This window comes from Nelusetta ayraudi, unplaced genomic scaffold (genome assembly GCF_046127955.1).
Source record: "Nelusetta ayraudi isolate G7.1 ecotype Tasmania unplaced genomic scaffold, CSIRO-AGI_Nayr_v1 ptg000074l, whole genome shotgun sequence".
Classification (NCBI taxonomy): Eukaryota; Metazoa; Chordata; class Actinopteri; order Tetraodontiformes; family Monacanthidae; genus Nelusetta; species Nelusetta ayraudi.
The window spans coordinates 1,185,607-1,210,000 of record NW_027466124.1 but is presented as its reverse complement, the minus strand read 5'-3'; the positions used below and the strand labels follow the sequence as shown (position 1 = coordinate 1,210,000).

At 49.0% G+C, this 24,394-nt stretch overlaps 1 protein-coding gene across 6 annotated transcripts in view; it reads left to right on the top strand.

Moving 5' to 3' along the window:
* syngap1b (synaptic Ras GTPase activating protein 1b) overlaps positions 1 to 24,394 on the top strand; it is a 116,288-nt gene that overhangs the window by 14,190 nt on the left and 77,704 nt on the right. For all 6 annotated transcript variants that reach the window (XM_076043223.1, XM_076043220.1, XM_076043217.1 and 3 more), the window contains exon 3: positions 17,554 to 17,840. In XM_076043223.1, the coding sequence (XP_075899338.1) occupies positions 17,554 to 17,840 (287 nt within the window). The remainder of the gene's footprint in view (positions 1 to 17,553; positions 17,841 to 24,394) is intronic.

The following is a 24,394-nucleotide window of genomic DNA, read 5'->3' as shown; positions in this document are numbered from 1 at the left end:
CAGTGATCGTGATGATTTGAATTCAAACAGTGACTTATGAATTTATTTGATGAATTCTAACACGTACGCACCCACAAACTGAGAGAGAAACGGGAATTTTAAGGGTGCGCAAGGAAACCTTTGGAAGCCAAAATCTGAAAAGAGTCCTTTTTATTTGTTGTAAATGACTTAAGTAAGATACATTAAAGACGCTCTCACCAGGACCATGTGGTGAACCGCGGTGCCCAGACCCCCACCCTGCTCCCTGGCAGCTGAAGTGCTGCAGCCCCGGTGTGTGCGAGTCCTTCCTGGAGGAGAAACGGGGAACACCTGCTCCCTCCACGCAGCAGACGGAGACCAATCCTGCCATTCCACCGTGAACTGCATGCATGGCAGCGATTAACAGAAAGAAAAAAAATAAATAAATAAATAAAATGTGGCGGTGAGCGTGAACGATCAGTAAAGCGGAGAAAGAGGAGGAGACGGGCTCAAGGGGGCGGAGCTGGTTCTCACAGGGTTTGGGGGGCTCGCCCTGAACATTCACCGTGGGCCGCCTCGGTTCGTGCATCATGTACTTGCGGAAGAGCGAGCTGTGAGGAGTGACATGCGAACGCGGCAGCTGGCGAGAAAACATATTTCTGACACACACGCACCCCGCCACAGCTAACGAGGGGGGTGTAGGAGCGCTGATGAATTGGAACGGGAAGAGACAAGGATGCCGTGTAGCCATGAATATGTGAGGCTGCGGCAGCGGCCTGGTTAGTGATTCAGAGGGCGCTGAAGTTCTCCCAGGTCCGGGCGGTCCAGCAGGACCTGTTGATGCCTCTGGATTTGGATTTGGACCATCAGGGCTTTGACTGGACTTGTACCAGCAGCAGGAAGTGTTGCATTGTCAACAACAAAGTCCTGTTGCACGCTGCCTGATGGCGATTGGATGAACGTGCTCGCAGTTAAATTTCAAAGTAGATTTCTTCTCTGCCTCTGTAAGCATCTGTCGGCTTCTTGTGGGTCTTCTTGTTGGTCAAGCAGCGGCACGTGGACCGTCTAGCAGCAGCTTCCTGTTTCTGTCTCAGCTGAACCCTCCCTGGCTTCAGTTCCCAATTCAGATCTACATGGTTCATATTGTGAGTGGTTTAGTATTTCTAATGGCTTTACCTTAAGGTGGGCTTAGAACTTTTATTCACATGAATTTACATGAACTTCCTGTCAGTCTGGAGTACTGTGTTCAAAAGAACCTTTTTGAAGTCATTATCTGATGTTTTGACCCTGTTCACTGATATCGCTCCTCCTTCCCCGACCGGACGGCCAGTCCACCTCCTCCTCCTCCTCCTCTTCCTCCTTCTTCGCTTGCTGTATTTCATAAGCTGATACATGTAAACCATGAGGAAAATATAGAGTGAGCAAGGATGACAAGGGAATGATGGAGAGCTGGATGTAAACTGAGCAGCTCGGCCAGAGGTGGGCCCTGTTTGAAGTTTTGGGAGGCGTGGCACTGAAATGGGCGGGGTCTGTCTGTACAAACTGGGCTCCGCCTTGTAGAGTTGTATTTCGATTCCTTAAGGAGGACTTTAAACTTTCAAATTCAATGTGGCTTTGTTTTTGGGGGGCTTGGAGAGCCTTCACAGAATGGAAGGTGTCCCCCAACATCCCCCCCGACCCCCCCACCCGACCCCCTCCACCTCCATCCAGACCCTGACTGAGGATAAACTTCCTCCAGGCGTTTATGAGCTGCTCTGGTTCTGCGTAACTGCGAGGAGTTCAGGCCATTCAAAGAAAATTAGCATCCAGTCGGAATGAATTCATATTTTATTGAGTGAAACATTTATATCTGTCATGGAAAAAAAAAGGGAACTGGCGAGCGATGATCCACCGTGGGCTTCATCGCTGCCAGGCACACTTCACACGCAGCAGCAGCAGCAGCAGCAGCAGCAGCAGCAGTGTGACAGGGCGCGCTCCTCTGCAGAAAAAGATAACTTTAATCAGATCGACGTCGATGCTTCGCCTACAGGGATCAAATTGTACGCAGAATCACTGCGGCCTACAGTATCGGCCTGGCTTTGAGCAGCGAGAGCTGAACACAGCGTGCAGCTCTTATCTGATGTGCGCTGCCAGCGGAGGGATGCTGGCTGCTCACCGAGCTGAGGCGGCGAGCAGAGGGAGAGCCAGGTGGAACAAACCACGCCGCTCCCGCCGCGCTCGCTCCCGCCCGCTGCCAAACAAGCCACGCTCGGGTAGATTGCGGCGGCCTCGCTGAGTGATACACACGCACGCACACACACACACACACACACACACACACACACACACAGGCACATATTTTCAGAGCTGCGAATCAGTGTTTCAACCAATATTTACTACGTTAGCATGACGCCGCCCCAGCCAAAAAAATTGTTTTTTTTTTTAAATCGCAGGCTCTGAGGGACAGATTTGTCTGAAGCACTTGTTTGTTTGTTTGTTTATTTATTTATTTATTTGTATGACTTTCCCTCGAACCTGAAGAGTTTTTTTTTTTTTTTTTTTACAAAAGTGGGATTTGCTGACACAGTGGCTTATTATGCAATCAGGGATTCAAAGTGACTTTTCTGCAGAGGAGAAGAGCCTGCAAGGTGGGCTCAGACATCTCGTAAAAAAGAGAGTGTGGTCCCGTGGCTAATGGAAGGCTCGTCACAAATTAGTTTTTTTTTGCGTAGGAAACAGTGCACAATCGAACCTCGCGGAGAGCTGAGAAAGGAAAATCGTTGAGGTTTTTTTCAAAAGCCGATCAAAGCTATTTTTTCAGGCAAGCTAATGTTTGTGCCAGCAATTCCATTAAAGTGATTTGTTTCCAGAGAACTTTATGTGCTCGTTTGAGCTTCATTTTGAGTACGACAATAACGCAGGAAACTATAGAATACACATTCACAGCTGCTGCAACAGTAGGAAATCTGAAAATGAAGTAATTCAGGTTCCAAATATTTCACGTTTTGGTGTCTTTGGGAAGTCTCAAAGCGTTTCGAGAACAGGGCTTTCTGGATTGTTGTCAGGCTTTAAAACTGAAAGTTGCTCATAGGCAACCGAACCCAAACTAATGGAAGTCTTTCTTCTCCGCTCATACTTACCCAAAGTTGTTGAAAATAAAAACACAATGATCCAAAAAGGATGATTGATGTGAGGTCAATCGGAAAAACTCTAAATTGTCCATAGGTGTGCATGTGAGTGTGAATGGTTGTTTGTCTCTGTGTGGCCCTGCGATGAACTGGCGGCTTGTCCAGGGTGTCACAGTGCCTTCGCCCTATGACAGCTGGGAGAGGCTCCAGCAGACCCCTGTGACTCGGGGAGAAGCGGGTATGGAAGATGAATGAATGGACGATCCAAAAAGGGCAGAAAGCTCAGTCTGCTTGAACTCCTCCAGACCTGAACGGTTCTCTTCGATTTGTTCACCACCCCGTTGTCTCTGCCCCCAGGGCTTGCCGGGCCAATCCAGCCCTACTGGAGGCAACTTAAGCGAGATGTGCGTCATGAGTAAGAAGTTTCATCCACAAGCCTTCTGGGTAATGGGACAATGACACAGTTCCTAGTCTATCTCTGGATTGAGGACGGATGACTATAATTGTTCTTTATCTCTGAGGGACGGCCCGGCGTGACCCTCTTTCAGTCAGCATGACAGTGCCGTTTGGAGAAACCAAAACACTGCGGAGGTCAGGTCGGGTCAACCTGAGGGGGGCGCCGCAGTTCGGCCCGGGAAGAGAACTACAGCATTGGTCCAGTGCAGTGTGAGGATTGAAGCTTGGTTGTGACGTCTGGTCTGTGTTAGCATCACGACCACCGTCGTTTGAATTCTTTTACGTGGGACCAATTAAGAAGAGAGTCACATCCAGGTCGAATGGGCCGATGTCAACAGCTCAGGCGGCCAAGCTGCTTTTTGGTCTGGTTTTTTTTTTTATGGCGCTATTTGCGCGGCGGGTAGAGCATCCGTGATGAGGATTTGTGTGCTATTAGCACTTGGCGTTGGTTGGAGCTCCTCGGCTGCACGCGCTACCGCGACACTCAATGATAAGAGGTTTAGAATATCTGGCTCCATAAATTCAATTACCACGGGAGGCGATAGCGCGTTGGCTTAGCGCACCGCTCCTCCTTTTTCCAAGGTGAGTCCGGTGTAAGTAACGGCTCAATGATATTGGGTGAGACGCCAAAGAAAACCGGAGGCAGTTTAGCTGGAGGACGCGCCGTTATCTATGAACATCCTGCCTGACATTTACAGCGCTGCCTCCTTAATCTCGCCTCTGTGAGTTATGGCATCTGCAGATGTCAGCAGCAACAACAATACGGGGTTCGTCCCGCATGCCCGCTTGACTTCGTTTTTTTTTCAAAATCTTCCTGAATTGGAGAGACGAGGAAAACTGACGAATTCTGGGGCTTCATTTCAGGGCCTGTAATTCTTGTTTACGGTGGTACAGATGAAAAACATTCTGCATCAAAACCGTCAGCGCTCCATGTGATATCCAATAAGTGGGTTGCTTATTGCAGTGGCCATGTGACTTGCTACAAAATGAAAATTAACCGCGCTAATGTCTATTCTTTTCTGCTGATTTGGAAACTAGAAGACGACTCGACTGTGCCGAGTTGAGGAAAGGAATCAGTGCTTCCCGTTCCAGTATCTGTGTTTTATTGCACGAAACAAAGCAGCCAGACAGTGGGAACTTGAGAGCGCCCCCCTCCAGCGGTGTTTATTTATTCACATCCTTAGTGACGAGGGCCTCGCAGACGAGCCCGGACAGTTTCCTGTGTAGCCGGTCCGACTGTTTAGAGCAAAATGCCGGAGAGACGCGAAGTCCGACTGAAGTAAGAAGACAGCGGACGGGTGGGAGCTGTGCAGGAGAACACGAGTGCAGAGTAGCAAAAACACTGAACAACCTCCACACAGTGGAGTGTGTTATTCACTCGATTTCTTGCACATAAAGTTTCTATCGATGCATACACATAGGATATGGTGAGATTCAGGAAGATGTCCCTCCTCGTCGGTGCCACAACAGATGGGGCAGAATGGACAATCCACCAGATGACGATAATGTGAAACTTGCCAGCCGCCATAACACACGGCGGCGAGGCAGCTCACACAGGAGGAGAGAGAGAGAGAGAGAGAGAGAGAGAGAGAGAGAGAGAGAGAGAGAGACTTTTGGACATTCTCAGACTTTATTTTTGGCCTCTGCAAACTCATCTTAGGATACAGAAGTATATTTTTTTAATGGTAAAAAAAAACAATGGTGAGGTATTGTGTAAGAGTACTGTGTGTGTGTGTGTGTGTGTGTGTGTGTGTGTGTGTGTGTGTGTGTGTGTGTGTGTGTGTGTGTGTGCTTCTCCATTCATTCGTGGTAGAGCAGAGTGAAGGGAGCCACGGTTTTACCGCGGCCCATTTGTGTCCATCATCCTTTGCATTTTTGTTTGCATGTACACAGTTTGTGGCGGCGGAAGGAGAGAAAGCGGAGGCAACGCTTGTCAAAGTGCAGATGCTGCTGCTGCTGCTGCTGCTGCTGCTGCTGCTGCGGTGGCGGCTGCGGCGGTGGCGGCGGTGAGCTTTTCTCAATCCGACGTGTGGAATCTTCTCGGGGTTTCCACACATCAGCCTGAGAGAGCAAGACCAACGCACGTCCTTTGTCTCCCGAGACCTTCAGTGTTGTTCAATCAAAATAAAATCCCAACTGTGGCTCGCACCTCTGGCCTCACACACACTCACTTCTCACGGCTCGTAAGCGATGATGGAGAGGGGGTTGTGAGGCTGCCCCCCTTCCCTCCTCCCGCTTCTCCCTTCAAAAAGAAGGAATGCAAATTTATTTCTGGGTTATGACATCAGCTCGGAAGGATAATCGACTGTGTGGGACGGCAGCCTGGACGCTGCTATCTTTTAAAACCTGCTTAGACTCATGCATGGGTGGTGCGGGGGTGGGGGGCGGGGGGTAATCATACAAACTAACTACTCAGAAACATTAGCCTCAGACCACCGACTTTGCAGCCTGCCATTTGCGAGGAAGATGAAGAATCCTTGCGGGTTTGTGATGTATGGAAAAAAGACAGATGGGACGGATGGGAGAAGAAAAGATGTGAACGGAGAGATAGAGAGCGGGAGAGTGCGAGTGAAGGAGAGAGAAAGTTGTGGGAGTAAGTGAAAGCGCGGGTGGGGACTGAGCGCGGCTCCACGGAGTTTGTGGGAGCCGCGGCAGGAAGCAGGCCGTCCCAGCAACGCTATTGGCCGAAGCCGACCGTCTGGAGCTGCTCCTGCCATTCATCCGTACCTCCTCCAATCCGGCCCATTCACAATCTTTGTCAGAGAGTCACACATGATACATTTTAATAGAGGAAAGATTTTTTTTTAAATTTTTTTAATTATTATTATTTTTGTGTTGTTGCATTGAGATTGAGAAAGTCCCCCCCCCCCCTTCCTTCTGCTTTTGGCAACTTGCATCCAACAGAGAGTCCCACAAAAATAATAATAAAAAAAAAATAATAAAAACAAAACCTCCTGAAGTTGAGCAGATGGACCCGTTTGGATTTATTGCATCTTTTATTTTTAACGGCAGTCTGTTGATGCTATCACGTCTGCATGTCATGTTTTTAAAAAAAAAAAAAAAAAAAAATCTTATTCATGAAAGAAAAAGCGGTATTAAAGTTACCTTTAAGATTTACACAAAATAAGGAAAAAGAAGGGAAAGGCCACATATTTAAAACGGGGAGATTAGACTATGAGTTCGGTAGATGTGTTGGAATTTAGATTTGGAAGCATGGAGAGAACATCACAGAGATCTGGAGGTAAAAATAGAAGAGCTCTGTGTGTGTGTGTGTGTGTGTGTGTGTGTGTGTGTGTGTGTGTGTGTGTGTGTGTGTGTGTGTGTGTGTGTGTGTGTGCGTGCGCGCGCGCTAGAGAGAAGACGGAGGAGTGAGAGGGAAGAGGAGAGAGGTGAATGGTGAAAATGTGATTCTAGGACAGATATATTTTGTATTTTCTTTTCTCTTCAATCCCACAGCGAGGAATATTGAGGATGAAAGGGTAAAAAAAAAGTGTGCGTTCAAACACGGTGAGGAGAGGAGTGGAGGAGGCAGAAGTTGGAGATAAAAGGTTTACGGAGGGTTTTCAACGGGATGTAGGATGTAGTAGAGAGCTGGAAACAGACGAGTGGATGGAGGGATGGATGGATGGATGGATGGATGGAGGGATGAGGGATTAATGGATAGAATCATGGAGGGATAGATGGAGGAATGGATGGATGTAGAAGGATCCATGGAGGGTTTCATGGAATGAGGGATGTATGGATGATGGAGGGATTGACAGAGGGATGAATGGATGGATGCTGTATGGATGGATTGGTTCGTGGATGAGGATGGGATGGATAATGGACCATGGTTTAATTCTAGATGTAGCAATGCAGCGCTAGGTTGTATCTTCTTTGCCAGGCACAAGAAGATACAGCGTCATAAAGTTCATAACATCTCATTGGAGCCACTTTTGGAACATCTTTACTTCCCTGCAGCGCTGTGGAAGGACTTTGGGTTGGTGATCACAAAATCCTGCCCAGCGCTCTTGTCCTTTGGATTTAGATTAGATTTACATTGCGATTGATCAGCCATCTCTGATTGTGTGTGGACGGCTCATGCTTATTAGCACACATGTGACAGCGGCCACTTCCAAAACATATAAAAATAAAATAAAAGATCTCACCCTGATTGAAAAGCCCATTCCAAGTAAAGTTGTGTGTAAATGAGTGTTGTAATCCCTCCTCTGCTCCTCCCTGGCTGTGGAACAATCCTTTTAGTTCCGGCAATCCTGTGCAAGAACTAGTTCACCTGCAGCCAGGATGCAGATTTTACAGGCTTCCTCCGAAGTGTTTTGTCTTTTTTTCAGGTTTTTTTTTTTTTTTTTTGAAGGAGCCAGTGTCTCTGGGCTCCGTCTCGCTTCTGAGGAAGCAGCAGTTTGAGGGGCGTGGCGTGGAACGTCCCTGACTTTGCTGACCTGGGAGACGTGTGATCAGGATGTTCGTAGCTTCTCCACGTAGCTTCATCATCGTAGCTTCATCATCGTAGCTTCTCCACGTAGCTTCATCATCGTAGCTTCTCCATGTAGCTTCATCATCGTAGCTTCATCATCGTTGCTTCTCCATGTAGCTTCATCATCGTAGCTTCTCCACGTAGCTTCATCATCGTAGCTTCATCATCGTTGCTTCTCCACGTAGCTTCATCATCGTAGCTTCATCATCGTAGCTTCATCATCGTAGCTTCATCATCGTAGCTTCTCCACGTAGCTTCATCATCGTAGCTTCATCATCGTAGCTTCTCCACGTAGCTTCATCATCGTAGCTTCATCATCGTAGCTTCATTCATCAGCATTTGCAGAAGATCCACGTGCAGTCTTTGACGCGGAAGGAGATTATTCAATATTTACCGTAAAAAAAAACAACAAACAACGCTCCAGTTGCACATTCCCGACACTTCACAACTAGCGTTCCGGAAAACGTTGAGCTGCTCAGTAAAACGTCCTGTACAATACTGTTGCTGAACTCTATCGCAAATGAGAAAAAAAAGTCCATCCTTCAGTTCTTCTACTCTCCCCACTTTTCAGAAAGTCTGTCCCAGAACCTGCTGTTGTGGAAATGCACCCTTTGTGATGTCACAGAGGGCCCTGGCCTCACAGCCTTAGCCGGGTGTTAGCCAGGCCTTTTTTCAGTCCCCCTTCCAAACACGTGGAACTCCTAACATCATCAGTGGCAGCACTGGGCTATAGCGACAACAGGCTGCAAACACAGTGCTAACTCTGCAGTCCTCTGCAGATCTGATCAGAGGTTTTCGACCTCTCCGTAGGATGCAGGTATGAAATAATCATGATCGAAAAGTGGGTGTAAAGTGGAGCCTTTTTCAAATTTAGCATGGAAAACTTTCCGCTGTCAGACGTTCCAACAGGTTCCTCCAAAGTTTGAAGCTTCTTGTGCAAAATAATCCCGTCGTCTTCCGTCGTCTGGCTCTTTTGGGGTGAATATCCTGAGCATTTTCCCACCCTGGAGAGGCCGAGCGTCTCGTGGGAGCAGATTCTACCTGGGCGGAGCTAGGCGGCTGCTCCAGGAGAGGGATTATTTACCGGCGATATTCCGAGGAGGGACCAACGGGAGCGGAGCCGGAGCATTGTGTTGGTTCCCACTGGGACGGATCCAAATTAATCCAAGATATATAGCGGCCACCGCTGGTGCTCAATCAGAGATTAATTCCGAGCTGAGAGTGTTACACACACGCACACACACACACACACACACACACACACACACACGCACGCTGATGGTATATTTGGGGCCTTTTGATGTGTTTGACAATGTTGCAGCTCGGAACCTTCGGATTATTGCGCCGCACACAACGGTGCCAACTTCCGCTTACGGTGTGTGTGTGTGTGGGTGTGTGTGTGTGTGTGTATTCATATTTTATATATATACATAGTTAGAGATGGAAAGGAACAAAAAAGGAGAGGGGGAGGGATGGAGGGACAGAAAACAGAGGGAGAGAGAGAGAGAGAGAGAGCGGGTGAGGGAGAGAGCGAGTGAGGGAGAGAGAGAGTGAGGGAGAGAGAGTGAGCGGGAGGTACAAGTCGGTATTTCATGGATGGCTGTGTTGCTATGGGAACAAGATGTGGGCTCCCTATTCCCAAAAAAGTGTCCTCCCTCCCTCTCTCTCTCTTCCCCCCATCCCTTCCTTCCTTCCTTCCTTCCTTCCTTCCTTCCTGCCTTCCGTCTTTCCTTCCTGCCTTCATTCCTTCCTTCCTTCCTTCATTCCATCCTTCTCTCCCTCCTTCCTTCCTTCCCCTTTGCTGCGTTACTCATCACTTGGTTTTTCTCTCTCTCTCCGTTACGGCATACGCTACGTCTCTCTCTCTCTCTCTCTCTCTCCCTCTCTCTCCATTTCCCCATCACATCACACCACATGTGTCATCTCTCTCTCTCTCTCTCTCTCTCTCTCTCTCTCTCTCTCTCTCTCCTTCCTGTCAGTCCCCGCCCACCCTTCACCTTCTCTCTCTCTCTCTCTCTCTCTCCCTCTGTCCGTTTCTCCTCCACTCGTCTGCTTCTTCTTCTTCACTCATCGCCGGGATTTGCCTCTCTGTCGCCCCCCCCCTCTCTCTCTTTCCCTCTCTCTCTCCCTCGACCCCTGTCTTTCTGAACACCCCACCCCACCCACCCACCTCCATCACCGCCGCCACCTTCGCCACCTTCGCCACCTTCACCACCACCAACAACAACAACAACCCCGCTGTCTCTTTAACACTCACTTATATTCTATTCTTTTCTCGGTTGTCATGGCAATAGGCTGGGGGCGTGAGGGAGCGCGAGCGAGCGAGCAAGCGGGAGTGGGTGTTTCGGAAGTGACATCTCTTGGGCAGTAACCTTGTTTCCTGTGTGGTGGAGTTGGGGGCGGATTCGAGGCGCTCGCGGCGCAGCAACAGTGACGCCGTGTGGACGCATTTGGGTGAGCAATGGGGAACCCGGCAGGCGCCGCGTGAGGGCTGGGTGAATGATCTGATAGGTGAGAATACTCTCTCTCTCTCTCTCTCCCTCTCTCTCTCTCTCTCTCCCTCCCTCTCTCCATCTCACCCACCCGCTCTCTCTTGATACCTGCTACCCACACACACACACACACACACACGCACCTCATCGTCCCTCTTCATGTTGAACATCTCTCCTTCATGCTTCAAGTGGAGTCTTTGTAGTCGATGGAATTAAAGGATGAAAGCTCTCAGCCTCAGTTCATGCAGGACTTTCACCTTATGGGGAGAAAATCTGCCTTTTTTTTTTGGGTTACAATGTTTTTGTTGGTCACAGTTTGACCCACAGCAGCACACTTGGAAGCAAACACACATTTCTAGCCCGATGTGAGGCAGAATGCACGTCACCCGTCTTTTATGTGTGTGTGTGTGTGAAAAATCTCCTCGTTTGCTTGAGGTGTGGAACAGATCTCTTTGTGATGTCACAAAGGGCACTGAGCCCCCCCCTCCTCAGTGAGAGACGCCACCCCAGCCAGCCAGCTTTGAAGTGTCAGCCTTTAGCATCAGTCCTTAGCAGGAAGCTAAAATCCAGCGTTTTAGCAGTAGGCTGCAAACACATGGCTAAATATGCTGTTTTCTAGAAATCTGTTTAATTCCTCGCTGGATTCCTGGGATCAAGCGTAACCGTTGGAAAAACGGGGCTCAGTGTGAGACCTTCGGTGAAGGGATTATTTCTAACTTTGGGGTGGCTGTGTGTTTCCGCACAGCGGTGGCCCCCGAGCAGAGCGTCGAGTGCTCGGAAAAAAGAGGCCGAGTGTGGAGAGGAGCTGTGTGGGAATCAAGAGGGAAGTTGGGAATGTGGTTGAGGGGAAGCATAAAAGCAGCATAAGAGATTCTGCCGCTCCAGGCGAAGGGGTGTAGCGGCCGCGCTGTCACTGTAATCTACTACATGTGTGAACCCAAGGTGAACTGGGGCTAAATCCACATTAATAAATGCATTAATCTGCATTAATAAATTCATGAATACGCGCTTGGTATTTTGGGCTGGTAGTAGAATTCCTCTGATCCGTTTGGTTATGGGAGGAATTCCGCGAGAGGCTGTGAATGTGTGACCCCCAAATGTTTTGTTGTTGTTTTTGCAAAAGTGTGAGCAAACAGTTGACTATCCCAACAAGATGCTCTATTTGTTTTCTCTCAGCTCGCCACCAAGCCGACACTTCTGTTGGTTGCGAGCAGTCGCTGCTAATTTGCTCTGCTAGCTAGTTGCCAAAAAAGAAATTCTAGGAAGCAACTAAGAAGCGCTGACTGACAGCATTCAGATTTCACCTTTGTGTCCGGACTAAGTTACCAACCACACATTAATCCAGGACCAGCATATTCTTCTTGCAGCCTCATTCCTGGTCGTGTCACTTCCACATTTCAAAATAAAATACCTCAGCTCGCTCTCAAGAAGCAAGCGAGTGTTTTCATTGTGGGAAATGCTGCAGTCAGATAATAATGGGGGAGACTTTGGCTCCAGATGAAGAAGCAGCAGCTCACCGGTGGCTTCAGAGCTTTTGCCAGGCTGATCTTGTCTTACTTGACGTTAACAAGCTACAGGCTGTAACGTCTAATTTTGCTGATAAAGCAGCAGACAAATTGAAATAAGGAAATGAATAAACTGCTGAGCAAAGCTGAATTGTTTCACCGTGTTTGCCTCCAAACTATGTTTCAGTGTCTCTCAGTCTAGTTTTACGGAAGACTGCGTTTGACTGAAACCAGATGGTGAGTGGCCGGAGGAGACCAGCAGCAATACAGACACGTTTTTTTCTTGCTTTTGGTTTTATCCAGTTTTAAGACGTGACATCAAACACTGCTGTAGAGTCGCAAGAGAAAACTTCTTCTCCTTCTTCTTCTTCTTCTTCTTCTTCTTCTTCTTCTTCTTCGGTCGTCAAAGCGACCATAACACCACAGCCTCACTTTAAGTCTGAGTGATGGCAGCAAACAAAGTCTTTTTCCCAATAAAAGTCCTTGGTGGCTTTTTTCTGGCTGCTCCGTCCTTCCTGGATGACGAGCGCTCCATCCAGAGCGCCGTCGGCCCTCGCCACCCTCTGAGGTAATCTCACAGTAATTGGTATCGATCCACCCCCACCTGCCCCCTCCCTCTCCGCCCAACCCCCCCCCCCCCTCCTTCCCCCAGCACCCCCCTGGTGGAGAAATATTTTGACTTTGCGCTGCGAAGTGGAAAAATGACACTGATTGCCTTTCGACTTAAGTGAAAAGCCGCCGTCCTCGACGACGACGACGTGGCCTTTTTGCCATGAGCTGCTATTTTGCGCTAATCCCCCCCTTGCTTCGCCGTTGCCCCGTAGCTAATACAGTCTAATGAACCGGTGGGGTGGTGCTGGTGGGTTGGATCTGGTGGGTCAGCAGCCCGGGCTGTGGTTCGGGGCCTCTGTGACCCCCTCTCCCCTCCCTCCTCCCCTGCTGCTGACGCTGGACATCCTCCCTTCCTCTGCTCCGGCCCTGACAGCAGCCCTGCTCCGCCTCGCTTGCCTTCCCCTCCCTCACACGTGCACATCTAACCTGGGTACGTGCGCGCTGCGGGGAGGGCGGGATGCATCCCTGCGACCCGCCGCCAGCCGAGGTCACAGGTCTCATGATGCTCTCGCCCAGGAAGTGAACTGCTTCTTGGTCTGGTTTGGACTACGTGGTCGGCCCCCCCGGGGGCGAGCTGGAGATATTGGAGCTTTATTTTTGGAGCGCGGTAATGTGCATGAATCAACATTAGGGCCTGTCGGGTTTTCCCAGTAACGACAACGTTGACTCAGGCTGACCGGTCATCCCATTGGTTACCACGTGGCGCTCTCTCTCTCTCTCTCTTGCTCTCTCTCTCGCTCGCTCGCTCTCTCCTTTTGTAAAGTGCTAAGGCCGGCAGAAAAGCTGGAGAAAGGAGCCCGCAGAGAGCGGCGGTGGTGGGGCGGGAGGAGGAGGGAGGGGCTAAAAGGCAGCGAGCAGACCGCCGGGAGCGTGCGAAAGACGCGCGAGGTCGCGGAAGACGAGCGGAGGGGAAAAAAGAGGCGGCTCAGCGTTTCTGTCCCCAGCCAAAGTCTCTAGCAGGCGCAGCATGTGTGCCGACGGACGGACGGACGGATGAACGGACGGAGGGACGGAGCGTGCTCATTGAAATTCTGCCCGCTGTGCTTCACAGACCCTTAACAGGCAGCCTCGGGGGTGGAGTGCTCGGCCTACAGTAGAGTAGTGCAGGTTGGGCCGCGGATGAGTCACAGCGCCGTCCACCATCAGCTCAGCATCATGACTGCGGCTCCGCACAGTCGCAAAGTTTGAGTCTTTGTGTGTGTGTGTGTGTGTGTGCGTGCGTGTCCGTGTGTGTGCGGAGAAGGAAGGACCGTATGCCAGGCAGTGCTTCATTTCTGTGATGCATCGTAATTAAGGAAAAATAAACTGGGGAGCTGCTGTTCGGCTCTTACAGGATGCAGAGCTGCTGAAACAGAGAGCAAAATAACTCAGCGGTGAGAGAACTGTCAAAATAAGACTTTTAAAATACGATCTTGCAAGGTGGCTGGACGAAGTTTGGGATCCCTGGTCCCGAGCTCCAGTCAAAACTGCTGCAAGCTGCCCCTTAGAAAAAAAACCAAGGCAAAGCAAAAACATAGAAGAAGAAGCCAAGCAAGAGGAAGTGAAGGAAACCACCGCAAACTCCAACGATTAGCATTAGCATTAGCATTAGCAAGGATTGGCACCACTGAGCCACCACTTTGTGTCTAACGTTGTTATTTGCTTTTTTTTGATCACTATGTGACAGTCAGAGTGTTTGCCCTGGCAAACTTCCACTCCTTTTCAGGGCAGCCGTCCGCTTGAGCCAAACACGCTCTTGAAAATGTTTTCAGAAATTTCAAAAGTGCCACCTTGTTTTTGTTTTTGCCCAACTTCCCTCACGTCCATGACATTTGGTATTGATTCGGATCACATAGTGATGCTGCAAAATGCCATCCTAGATTTATTAGCAGCAGCCAAAGTAGAAAACATTTGTGGTCAATGGGAAACTTGAAGAGACGGAATATACGGCTGCCGCCATCAGCCAGTTAAAATAGAGATTTAAAAAAAATCTGAATAAACTCAATGCTGTCTTTGTTTGATTTGTGAGAATTGGCTGCTGTAGGCAGGTTTTGCATATGAAACGGATTACATCAAAATCCCCCAAAAATAAGACAACTGATGATGTCATCACAATGAAGTTGTGATTCATGGTCTTTACGATGGAGAAAAGAATTGAATCAGAAAATTGAATTCATCAATCCGTTATTAGGAGAAAGTGTTATTTTTTTCATTCTGCCTCACTAAAGCATGTTTTAATCTTTCTTATGTAGTCACAGTGATGGCATTTTCCAACTGTTTCCAAACGTTTCATCATCAATTTGTTGTTACCTCCTATTTATTTACAGCCTTTTAATCCCTTGTCTGGCTGAATGACGCGTGCAACTTTTTTTGTGACAGGCGGCCGAGTGTCTTGTAATGATAATTCCTCACCAGAGATGTTTTTTCTAAGCCCCCCCGCAAAATCCGTTTTGTGAACGTGCGTGACCTCACGTGAGTCCGTCCAGGCAGGAATTAAAATGTTTTTAATGAAGCCGCTCCCCACGCTCGCCTCATTTCCATCCCTTGAGTCGTCGATATTAATTAGCCCCGCTTGCTCAGGAGTTCATCCATATTTCAGCAGCGCCATTCATAATTCAAAACAGGAACTTGGGTTAAAAAAAAAAAAAAAAGAAAAGAAAAGAAAAGAGAAGAGAAGTGAAGATCCACCAGGTTATTATTTTACCACAATACGACGATTTCTCGTTGTGGATTTGGGCTGCGAGCACCAGCGAGGACGTCTGTGGAATAACCTCCTGCAACAAGCGACGCTGTTGCATTGTGGGTAACGGGTGACTGTTTGTCATCTGTTTGTCCACCGTTGCCCTGAGGAGCTGTGACAGGGACGGACTGTCGCTTTTACTGGGAGTATCAGCTCATCAGGTCACCAACCGGCGTTTCCTGTGAGCGTGCGACGGCGTGAAGACGTGCGTGTGGCGGCCTGCCTACGTGTCCAGTGTGAATATTGGCTTTTTTGGCTCTCCTGGTGTGAATCACTGAGGGAATTTTCCTCTGACAGAATCACCAGCTGTAAAAATGTTAGCCCCTCCCCCAGGCGTCGCGTTTCCCTATTTTCTTACAACTTACACTGATGACATCACCTTTTCTCTGGCGTAAATCTCCCTGTCGGCCCGATCACATGTCGTGTAACATGATAATTGAATCTATCATCACTTCCCCCCCGCCCCCATTTCAAATATCCAGCACATACACACGCACACACAAAATAAGAAAGCGGGCCTGCTGTCAGTGTTGAAAGTGAATTGTGGCTCACTGGTTCCCAGCCTGCGCTGCTCTGGACTGTTTCTAAAAGAGCGGAAAGACTTTGATTTCCATAGTCAGGCAGGAAGTGTGAGAAGTGCCTGGAGATGTTTGCTTTCGTATTAAGAAACCATGAAAATACTCTGCGGTGTAAATCCAGAGTGTGCTGAAGATGCTTCTGCTGCTGTTCTGTCTGCTTTTTTTTTTTTCTTGTTGTAATTAAAAATAAATAAACGTGTAAAGCCCCAGGGAGGTCAAAGAGATTAAATTTAGCACAGCAACACCTACATGTGGCGAGAACACACTTTGATGATTTAAAAAAAAAAGGAAAAAAAGAAAAAGTTGTTTGTGAGGGTCACAGTCCAGCAATACAATTTGTCAGGGATTTTTTCTAAAAAGTCGAGGGTTGACATTGAAATCACATTTAAATTTTCTCGAATATCTGTTGCTTATCTATTCATCTATCTATATATATATCTATCTATTTTTTTTTTCTTTTTTTTTCTCTGGACTCCCACTGAGTGAAACGACAAAGTCTCTCATTGAACAAAAAGCCTGGCGGAAACATTTCTCACCAGGAGGACGGCAAAGCTCTGCCTCCCCAAGAAAAATCTAAAGCCCCCAAAAACTGCTCCATCAATTACTCAAATTATTCTCAGCCCGCTGGTGTATTTTTCAAATTTTCCATCACTTCATGATCCTGGGATATCGTCACAGATAATCTGTCCCCCCGCTGAGGAGATTATAGTTTAAATTTCTGCGTCTGTCTGTCAGCGAAACCTCAGAGGAACCTCAGTGCTAACGGAGTTAGCGGGCGGCTGGTCCTCAGGCCGGATATTTAAATATGGTGATAAATGACTGCTGGACTGCTGCAAACAGACAATTATCATTTCAGCTTTCAGGCTGAGAGATAAGGCTGCTGGTTTCAAATACAGAAATTGAGTTTTTGCAGTGTCACACTCAGGACAAGGAAGAGGTTCGGCTGGTGAGACTCCACATTTGTTTTTTCGTCACAGGAATTGCAAAGCCTGTAAGCTTTTTCTTTTTAATTGTCTGAATCAAAGTGTTTTACAGAAACCCTTAAAAGCAAATTGATTCTATTGGTTGTAAAACTCTGCTGGTGGAGCTCAACAGAGGGAGGGAGGGTTTCTAAGCTGTTCTGTCCAGCAGCCTGTTCACCTGTTCTGAACAGACTCAATTCAGAGCCAAACATCAATACTAGAACACTTAAGAGCGGAGCTCAGCAGGCAAATCCCAGCACCACGTCCGTACAGCAAGTTCAAGTCCTTTATTTTGAAACTTTAATCTGTGTTCATTGTCAATTTGTGCTTTTTTTGTGCAATGACTGACTGGTTAAGTGTTTCTGTTTTGCCTTTTGCTTCTGTTTCTTATCCAATACTTAGGGGCAATCCTTTTTGTCTCTTGAATTTAGCGCCCCCTACCTTTGCTATGGCTGTCTGTGCATGCTCTGTGTTAATGAATTGATGGCAGGCCACTTCCTGCGAGCAGAAGCTGCCAGGTTAGCTGACCTTAGCGCTCCTGCTGACGGCTGCAGACAGGTGTCGCTGCTCCACAGTCCCCGCTGCCGGTGATCCTGACTCACCTCCTCCTCCACCTCCTCCTCCCCCTTTCTCCTCCCACTTCCCCCTCCCTCCTCCCTCCTCCCTCCCCCTCCCTGTCTCCGTCTTCAGATGCAAGGTGTGCTGTCCCCCCCTCCTACCACCATCACCTCCTCCACCACCACCATCGCCCCCAGGCCCGCTCCTTCCACGCTCCCTCCTTCGTCCACGAGCGCCCCCCCTACGAGCGCCCTTCCTTCGACCGTCCCGCCTACGACCGCACCTCCTTCAGCCGCCCCTTGCACGAGCGTCCCGTCTACGACCGCCCCTCGCAAAGCCGCCCGCAGCCCGACCACTGGAACCCACCCGCTGTTCACCTGAGCCCCGGAAATCAGCTCTACATGTTGGACCAGGAGGAGGTACTGTGTGCCCACACAGCGGGAGTGTCGGGGGTTGGTTGGTTGGTGCATGGGCAGGAAGTGCTGACTGGGGAGAGAACACGCACTGAACATGTTTTGGTTGCAACGATCCACAGCTAAATCTATTTTCACTTTATTATGACCCACTCTAGGACCGTGCGTCTGGCTTTTTAGTATGTAGAGCAACTTACAGACACCAGCACAACTCAGCACTTTAATCAGTTTTGATTAAAAAAACAAAAAAAAACAAACTCAAATTACTTTTTTCTTTCTCCTGAAATAACTGCAAAATCAGATCCGACGTTGCACTTGATGCTAACTTGATCAAAACGTCAGGACATCTACGAAGCGAGCTAACGCTTAGAGATATTTTTTCTCCATAAAGTTCCATTTGAAAATTCTGAGCAGGTTCAGGATGCAACACAGCCTACGGGCATCATGTGCATCGACGTGTTTCCAGCCGAGAGGGCACAAATTCCACAAATAATTTAGCATCTTTGCTTTATTTGTTTAGGTTGCACATTAGTGCTTTCTGACAATCAAAAAGCTTTTTTTCTTGTAGCTTTCTGTTGCTGAGCGAAAGGCCACTGACGGAGATCCAACAAAAAGGAAGCTCATTTTGCAGAGCATGCATCTATGCAAGAATATACTGTTGCAGTGTAGATGTGGATAAGAGGAAGTTTTTTAGGAGGTTTTGTTGTTGTTTGTGTGTTTGTTCTACTTGGTCCTACGTGTTGTGCTTAACTGGACCATCTTTAGCCGAGCTCTCTTCGTACCTTCCCCTCTGTGGACGCAGCCTCTCGGGCTCAGACTCTGTCGGCTGAACCGTCGTCATCTCTGATTCTCCTTGATGCGTGGAGCTGCGATAAACTCTCCGTCTGAAGACGCCCCGGCCGGCCGAGACCTTGTTGCCTCGGCACGAACCGAGACTTTTACACAGTAAAGACAAGAGAGAGCCGCCAGGCCCCGCCCACCCACAGGGTGAGAGCGGGGGAGGGGCCGCTGTCTATTGACACAAAGCGTCCTGATCGCTGCTGTTTGGCTGAATAAGTGCATAAATCCTGGGCGTGTGTCCCCGGGAGCCGGCCGTCCGGCCTCGCCCCGATCCCCTCGCTGCCGTGACGGCGCATTACTGGTAAATGGCTGTGAAGAGATCTGATAGGAGTCTGTTGCAATGAGAATTAAGCAGCGCCGGCAGCCAAACGTGACACTTTAGCCCGTCACATCACATAAGAACGAAAACCGAGAGCGAGTGAGCGGCTGCCTCAGAGGCTTTTTTTTTTTGAGCATTCCCACCAGCGTTCCGCGGATGTTTTTGGCCCATTTATTGCATTTATTTATTTATTTATTTATTTTTTCCCTTTAGCTTGATGGCAATATTAGAGTACGGCAGGCAGTTTTCATCTCAACGGGAAAAATGCCACTGCTGCCTGGAGGAGCACTTTTGCGCGGAGATCCGCTGCCGTCCTCACATTTACAGTTCAAATTTGAAGAAATCTAAAGTGAAAGTAAAGACACAAAAAAACCTTGAAATGTTGGATGAACGGAACCGTGTGCCACTCGTATCAATCTGTAGATTGACCAATACTGCCAGGTTTCATTTTTTTCCTGAGTCGTTTTGCCGGCAACAAACTAAAGGCCCAAGTCGATGTCGTTGTCGGCCACCCTGCTTTTTTCTTTTTTCTTTTTTTCTTTCCTCGTCGCTGATTATTTGAAGGAAAATGGAAGTGGCTATTTTTAACACACGTACAGCTGTGGAGCCTCACACTGAATCTTCCATCTCCTGCTGTTAAACTGGCAGGATGAGAGCTGCTCATCAGCCCCTTCCTCCTCCTCCTCCTCCTCTCGCTCCCCCCTCCGCCGCCGTGCGCGTGCGCGTGCACGTGTGTCTCTCGTATTTCAATCCTCGCAATTTCTGACGTCGCTTTCAGTCAGTTAAAACAGGAGTCGCCTCGTGTTGCTGCCGATTGAATCTGCTATTTTCGGAGCCTGAGTCCTGTGCCTCGGTGTGATAGACACCAGATGTTGAGCGCTACCTGCTGCTTCACGTCTGAAAATCCAGTCTGGCCGCGCAGGCCAGGAGAGGGTGGTGTTCCACTGCTTTTACACCTGGACGCAAGCTTTGCTGATTTTCTCTTGCAGATGTGCAAGTCACAATTTGTCCAGTTTTACACTCATATGCTTTGAAGTTGTGCCGAAGGCTCATAAATGTACCTTTTTGACTCACAGTCCAGTTATTTTTTCTAGTATTTCTCCTTATCTTGGTCAGGGTTAACCTGTTTTTATTTATTCTCCGCTGTTTGTGAATTTCAATGTGCTTCGTGTTCAGCCGAGGAGTTGAGCCGCTAAGGTAATGAATCTTAATTTGGCCAGGCCGAAGCCTGCTGGTGGCGCCCTTTCCGCTGCAGGCGCGTGTGTGTGTGTGTGTGTGTGTGTGTGTGTGTGTGTGTGTGTGTGTGTGTGTGTGTGTGTGTGTGTGTGTGTGTGCACGCCTGCCAATAGTATTTAAACTGGTCATCAGTCAGCGGAGCGGGCCGCGCACCGATCCCAATAAAGGGCCCGTGATGCTTCGGAGGGATTAAATGGAGAGCCCGGTCCAATTAATCGCAGCCTTATCCCTGTCTAATTGTGCCAATGAGGAAGCAGCTGCTGGTGGTGGGGGTGGGGGGGTATGAGGAAGAGGAGGAGGGGGAAGAGGAGGAGGAGGAGGGGTCTGATGCACCGACGGCCGTCATCTCGGCCCCAATATGTACGCCTGCCAATCAACGCATATGGGGGCGTGCACGCTGCACACACACACACACACACACACACACACACACACACACACACAGCAATAATTTCCTTCCTGCGCTTCAAGTCTCCATGGAGGATGAGATCAGCGCACGGCCTCTTGCTTTGTTTTTGCTGCTGCTTCTTCCTGCACATTTTCAGTCCGATGTCTTTTTTTAAACACGGTCCTCCCGTCAAAGATCCCAAATTATGCAAGTTTCATTTCCGCCGTTTAGTCTTTGGACTTGTGGGAGGAGAAGCTGGAGCGGCCTGCAGAGAACCCACGCAGGCTCGGTTGCTCGATGGGATGCAAGCTCCTCGCAGAAAAAGGAAACCCAGTCTGCTTCTAGCACTTTGTGACATCACAAAGGGCCACCGATTCTTCTCTTAGGTTAAGTATGTTAAGTGTAGCCTGCCTTGCTTTTAAGATCCAGCCCATCATCAGGAGGCTGCAAACACAGGTTCAGGTGATGTATTTTCTCTCAAGTGTTTCTTGAAGGATGGTTTGATCACATCATGACCTTTGACCCTGCCGGACATGAAGCAGCTTGCTAGGTCCGCCACCCTGGACGACCTGTTGTGTAGTGTTGTGTTGTGTGTTGTGGATCTCTCTGGTTTGGAAGGGTCAGTTAACCGCAGTATCGCCACTTCCTCCTCTTCCTCCTCTTCCTCCTCTTCTTCTCTGCTGCATCTCCTCGTTCTTTTGTTGTTGTTTTTTTTTATCTAATCTCATCGAGTTCCCCTCTCTCTCTCTCTCTCTCTCTCTCTCTCTCTCTCTCTCTCTCTCTCTCTCTGCCGCCCACGCTCTCCAGTCCATCACTGCACTCCCTACCTCCCCCCTTCCACCTCCACCTCTTGTCACCATCTTCTCGGCACCGCTGACACCTCCTCTCTCTCTCTCTCCTCCCTCCCTCTCTCTCCTCCCTCTCTCTCTCTCTTTCTCTCCTCCCACCCTCTGTCCTCCCTCTCCTCCCTCTCTCTCTCTCTCCTCCCTCCCTCTGTCCTCCCTCTGTCCTCCCTCTCTCTCTCTCTCTCCCTCTCTCCCTGTCACCTTTACTTCCCTTTTTCATGCCCTTCAAGCCTTTCACCTCACCCACTCTGCTCCTGCTCCTCCTCCACCCACCGCCTCCTCTCTCACTGCTGGGCGTGACTGGCACTGATCCCTGCTCCTCCCACAGGCCACCTGTCTCTGTCCTCTTCTCCCTTCAGTGAATGGTGTCTGCTGCAGCCTACTCGTCTTCCTCCTCCTCCTCCCCCCCCCCTCGTATCCGGAAGTGTGGCTTTGGGGAGGGGGGGGGAACAAGATGCTGTTTGTCAGCCGCACCGCAGTTGTCTGCTCGCGTCGCAGGGTGTCGAAAGGCTGCAATTAAAAGAACCTCGCGATGATGATGATGATGATGTGCGGCGCGAGTGGCAAGTTTTGACAGCGCGTGTCCGGGGTGAAAAACCCTCGCAGGCGTCAAATTAACCCCCTGCGAAATGAATCAGGACAGGCCGGATGCGGTGCCCTTCCGAGCGAACGCGACTCGTACACATTCTCCCTTGAGCAGCCGCATGTCATTGGAGGATGCAACGTCTCCCCGGCGCAGGAGGAGAAGGGAGAGAGAGAGAGAGAGAGAGGGAGAGACAGAGAGACAGAGAGAAAACGTGCTGCTTGGAAAAAAGGGGCGAGCGTCCCGCCTGGAGCAGCAGGGGATGTCACTTGTCGTTACTGTGCGCCTCATCGTGTGTAAGGGCTGAGAAAAGAAAGAGATTGTTGTTGTTGTTGGGTTTTTTGGCTTTGTTTTTTTGTTTTTTTTTTGAGTGGAAATGCAGGATGTTCAACAGTGCAGAACTGAGTTGAGGCTCATAAGGAAGAACGAGTAATTGCACCATGGCAGAGACGCATTGAGTTGCGTAATGCGGAGACGTAAAACCAAGTGGAGAAAGGCAGACGTACTAAAAGATATTTGAAAAATTGCATTGATTAAAACGACAGCATGGAGAACAGGACGTCAGTTTAAAGGAAGGATTGTCTTCGGTGGAACTTCGAGATTTGGGATATTGAATAAATATATTAGGATTATTGTAAGTTTGATTACGCAAAAACAAAGAGATTTGTCTGCAAATTCAGCAAATTAAAATATCAATTCTGTCAAGCTTTAATCCCTCATATTGTTGAATCTCTCCACCTTTCCTCTCTGTCCTGCAGAGGGAGTGAGAGTGCCGGCGCTGAGATGCGGCCACTCTCCCCGCCTCCTCATCCTCTTCCTCTTCCTCTTCCTCTTCCTCAGCCACTTCCTCTGATCTCTGATTAATATGAGGTGACAGAATGTCATGCACCCCGGCTGTGCTTCCCCAGACCACCGACTGTTACACAAGACCTGGAGGTCCGGCGCAGTCAGTGTTTAATCTGCCAGTGTTGAGAAATGAAACCCTTAGAATGCACCGGGATAGAACCACTGATCAAGCAAATACACAGCAAACCCTTTTCCTACTGTGGTGAGAATACAGACTGCCCCTGCACAGCGGCCGCTGCATGTGGCTGGCGCAGGCACTGCGGCGCCCTCCCACTGCAGCCGCTGTCGCTGCAGCAGCGCATGAAGAGGTTGACGCTGCGCTTGCTTCCAACGCTGGGCAGCAGGTTCGGCCGGCTGCCACGTGGAGCGTCCTGGAATAAGTTACGTAAGATGCATAGAGGACTCACCTGGAACGGGGCCAGAATAAATAATCAGTTCATCTGGCCGACTGACTGCATGAAACTGCATTTGAAACCATGTTTATTGTAAAGGACCCATGTTGTATTATTAAATCTTGTTTTGTTTTTTTTAATCCCAGACTCCGATGGAGCGGTTTTGCATGATTCATTCATCGGTATATGAAAACAACTCTATAGATCTCTGTAAATCAGTGTATTTCAGACGCTTCCTAATGTTTGGATAGAAAGAGGGCGGAGCCATAGCCTGGCTTAAAGTGTCATCACCAACCTGGGACAGGTATTAATCCCCCTTTCTGACGTCACAAAGGGCTATTTGTGTGTTTTCAGCAGACACTTCCTCAGCGGGCGCACAAAGGAAAATGTGGACTTTAAAAGGTCAGAGGCCCATTTACACAGTGGATTTGGACCTTTAAATTGTGATGAAAACAAAGGATAACCATGAATAGCACCACAGACCTGGAGCGAAACCAGCAGACGCCATTGTGATTGGTCTGATTGGTCCATTTGATCTTCGGTCTGGTTGCCTCCCTGTTGCTCGAAGGGATTCTGCAGAATCTGTAGCACGTGGATACGCGCTGTACATCCAAAAGAAACCTTCCAGTTAATGCAAGACAGGTTGAGCCTGTAAGCGAGGCGGCCTACCTGACCCTTCCCCACGCCGCCGTTTAAGGCAAAAAAAAATTAATTGTCGCAGTCGGATGTAAAGCTGCTTTTCCAGAAGGTCGTTTTGTGGCGACGAGGTTCTGAAACGACACTTTTTATCCCGGCCTTTTGATTAATTTGCTGATCCCGGTGGATAGTGTACAGGTTGGTGTTTTCTCTCTCCCTCGTTCCCTGCGATACCTTGGAGGCATCGAGAGAAGAGGCGGGGTGGGGGGGGGGGGGGGAGAAACTGCACCTAATTTGTCTTCTGCCAACTTAGCAGCAGCAGCAGCAGCAGCCAGATCTCAGTGACCTTGCAGGTATTACCTTGTCGTTTTTCAGGTTTATGAAGAGGATTCTGGGTCGGTTTCTGCGGGATGTGGGCCGTTTATGGGTCATTTAAACTTTTACGTGGCAGTTAGCTTTTTTTCCCCCCTGTAGT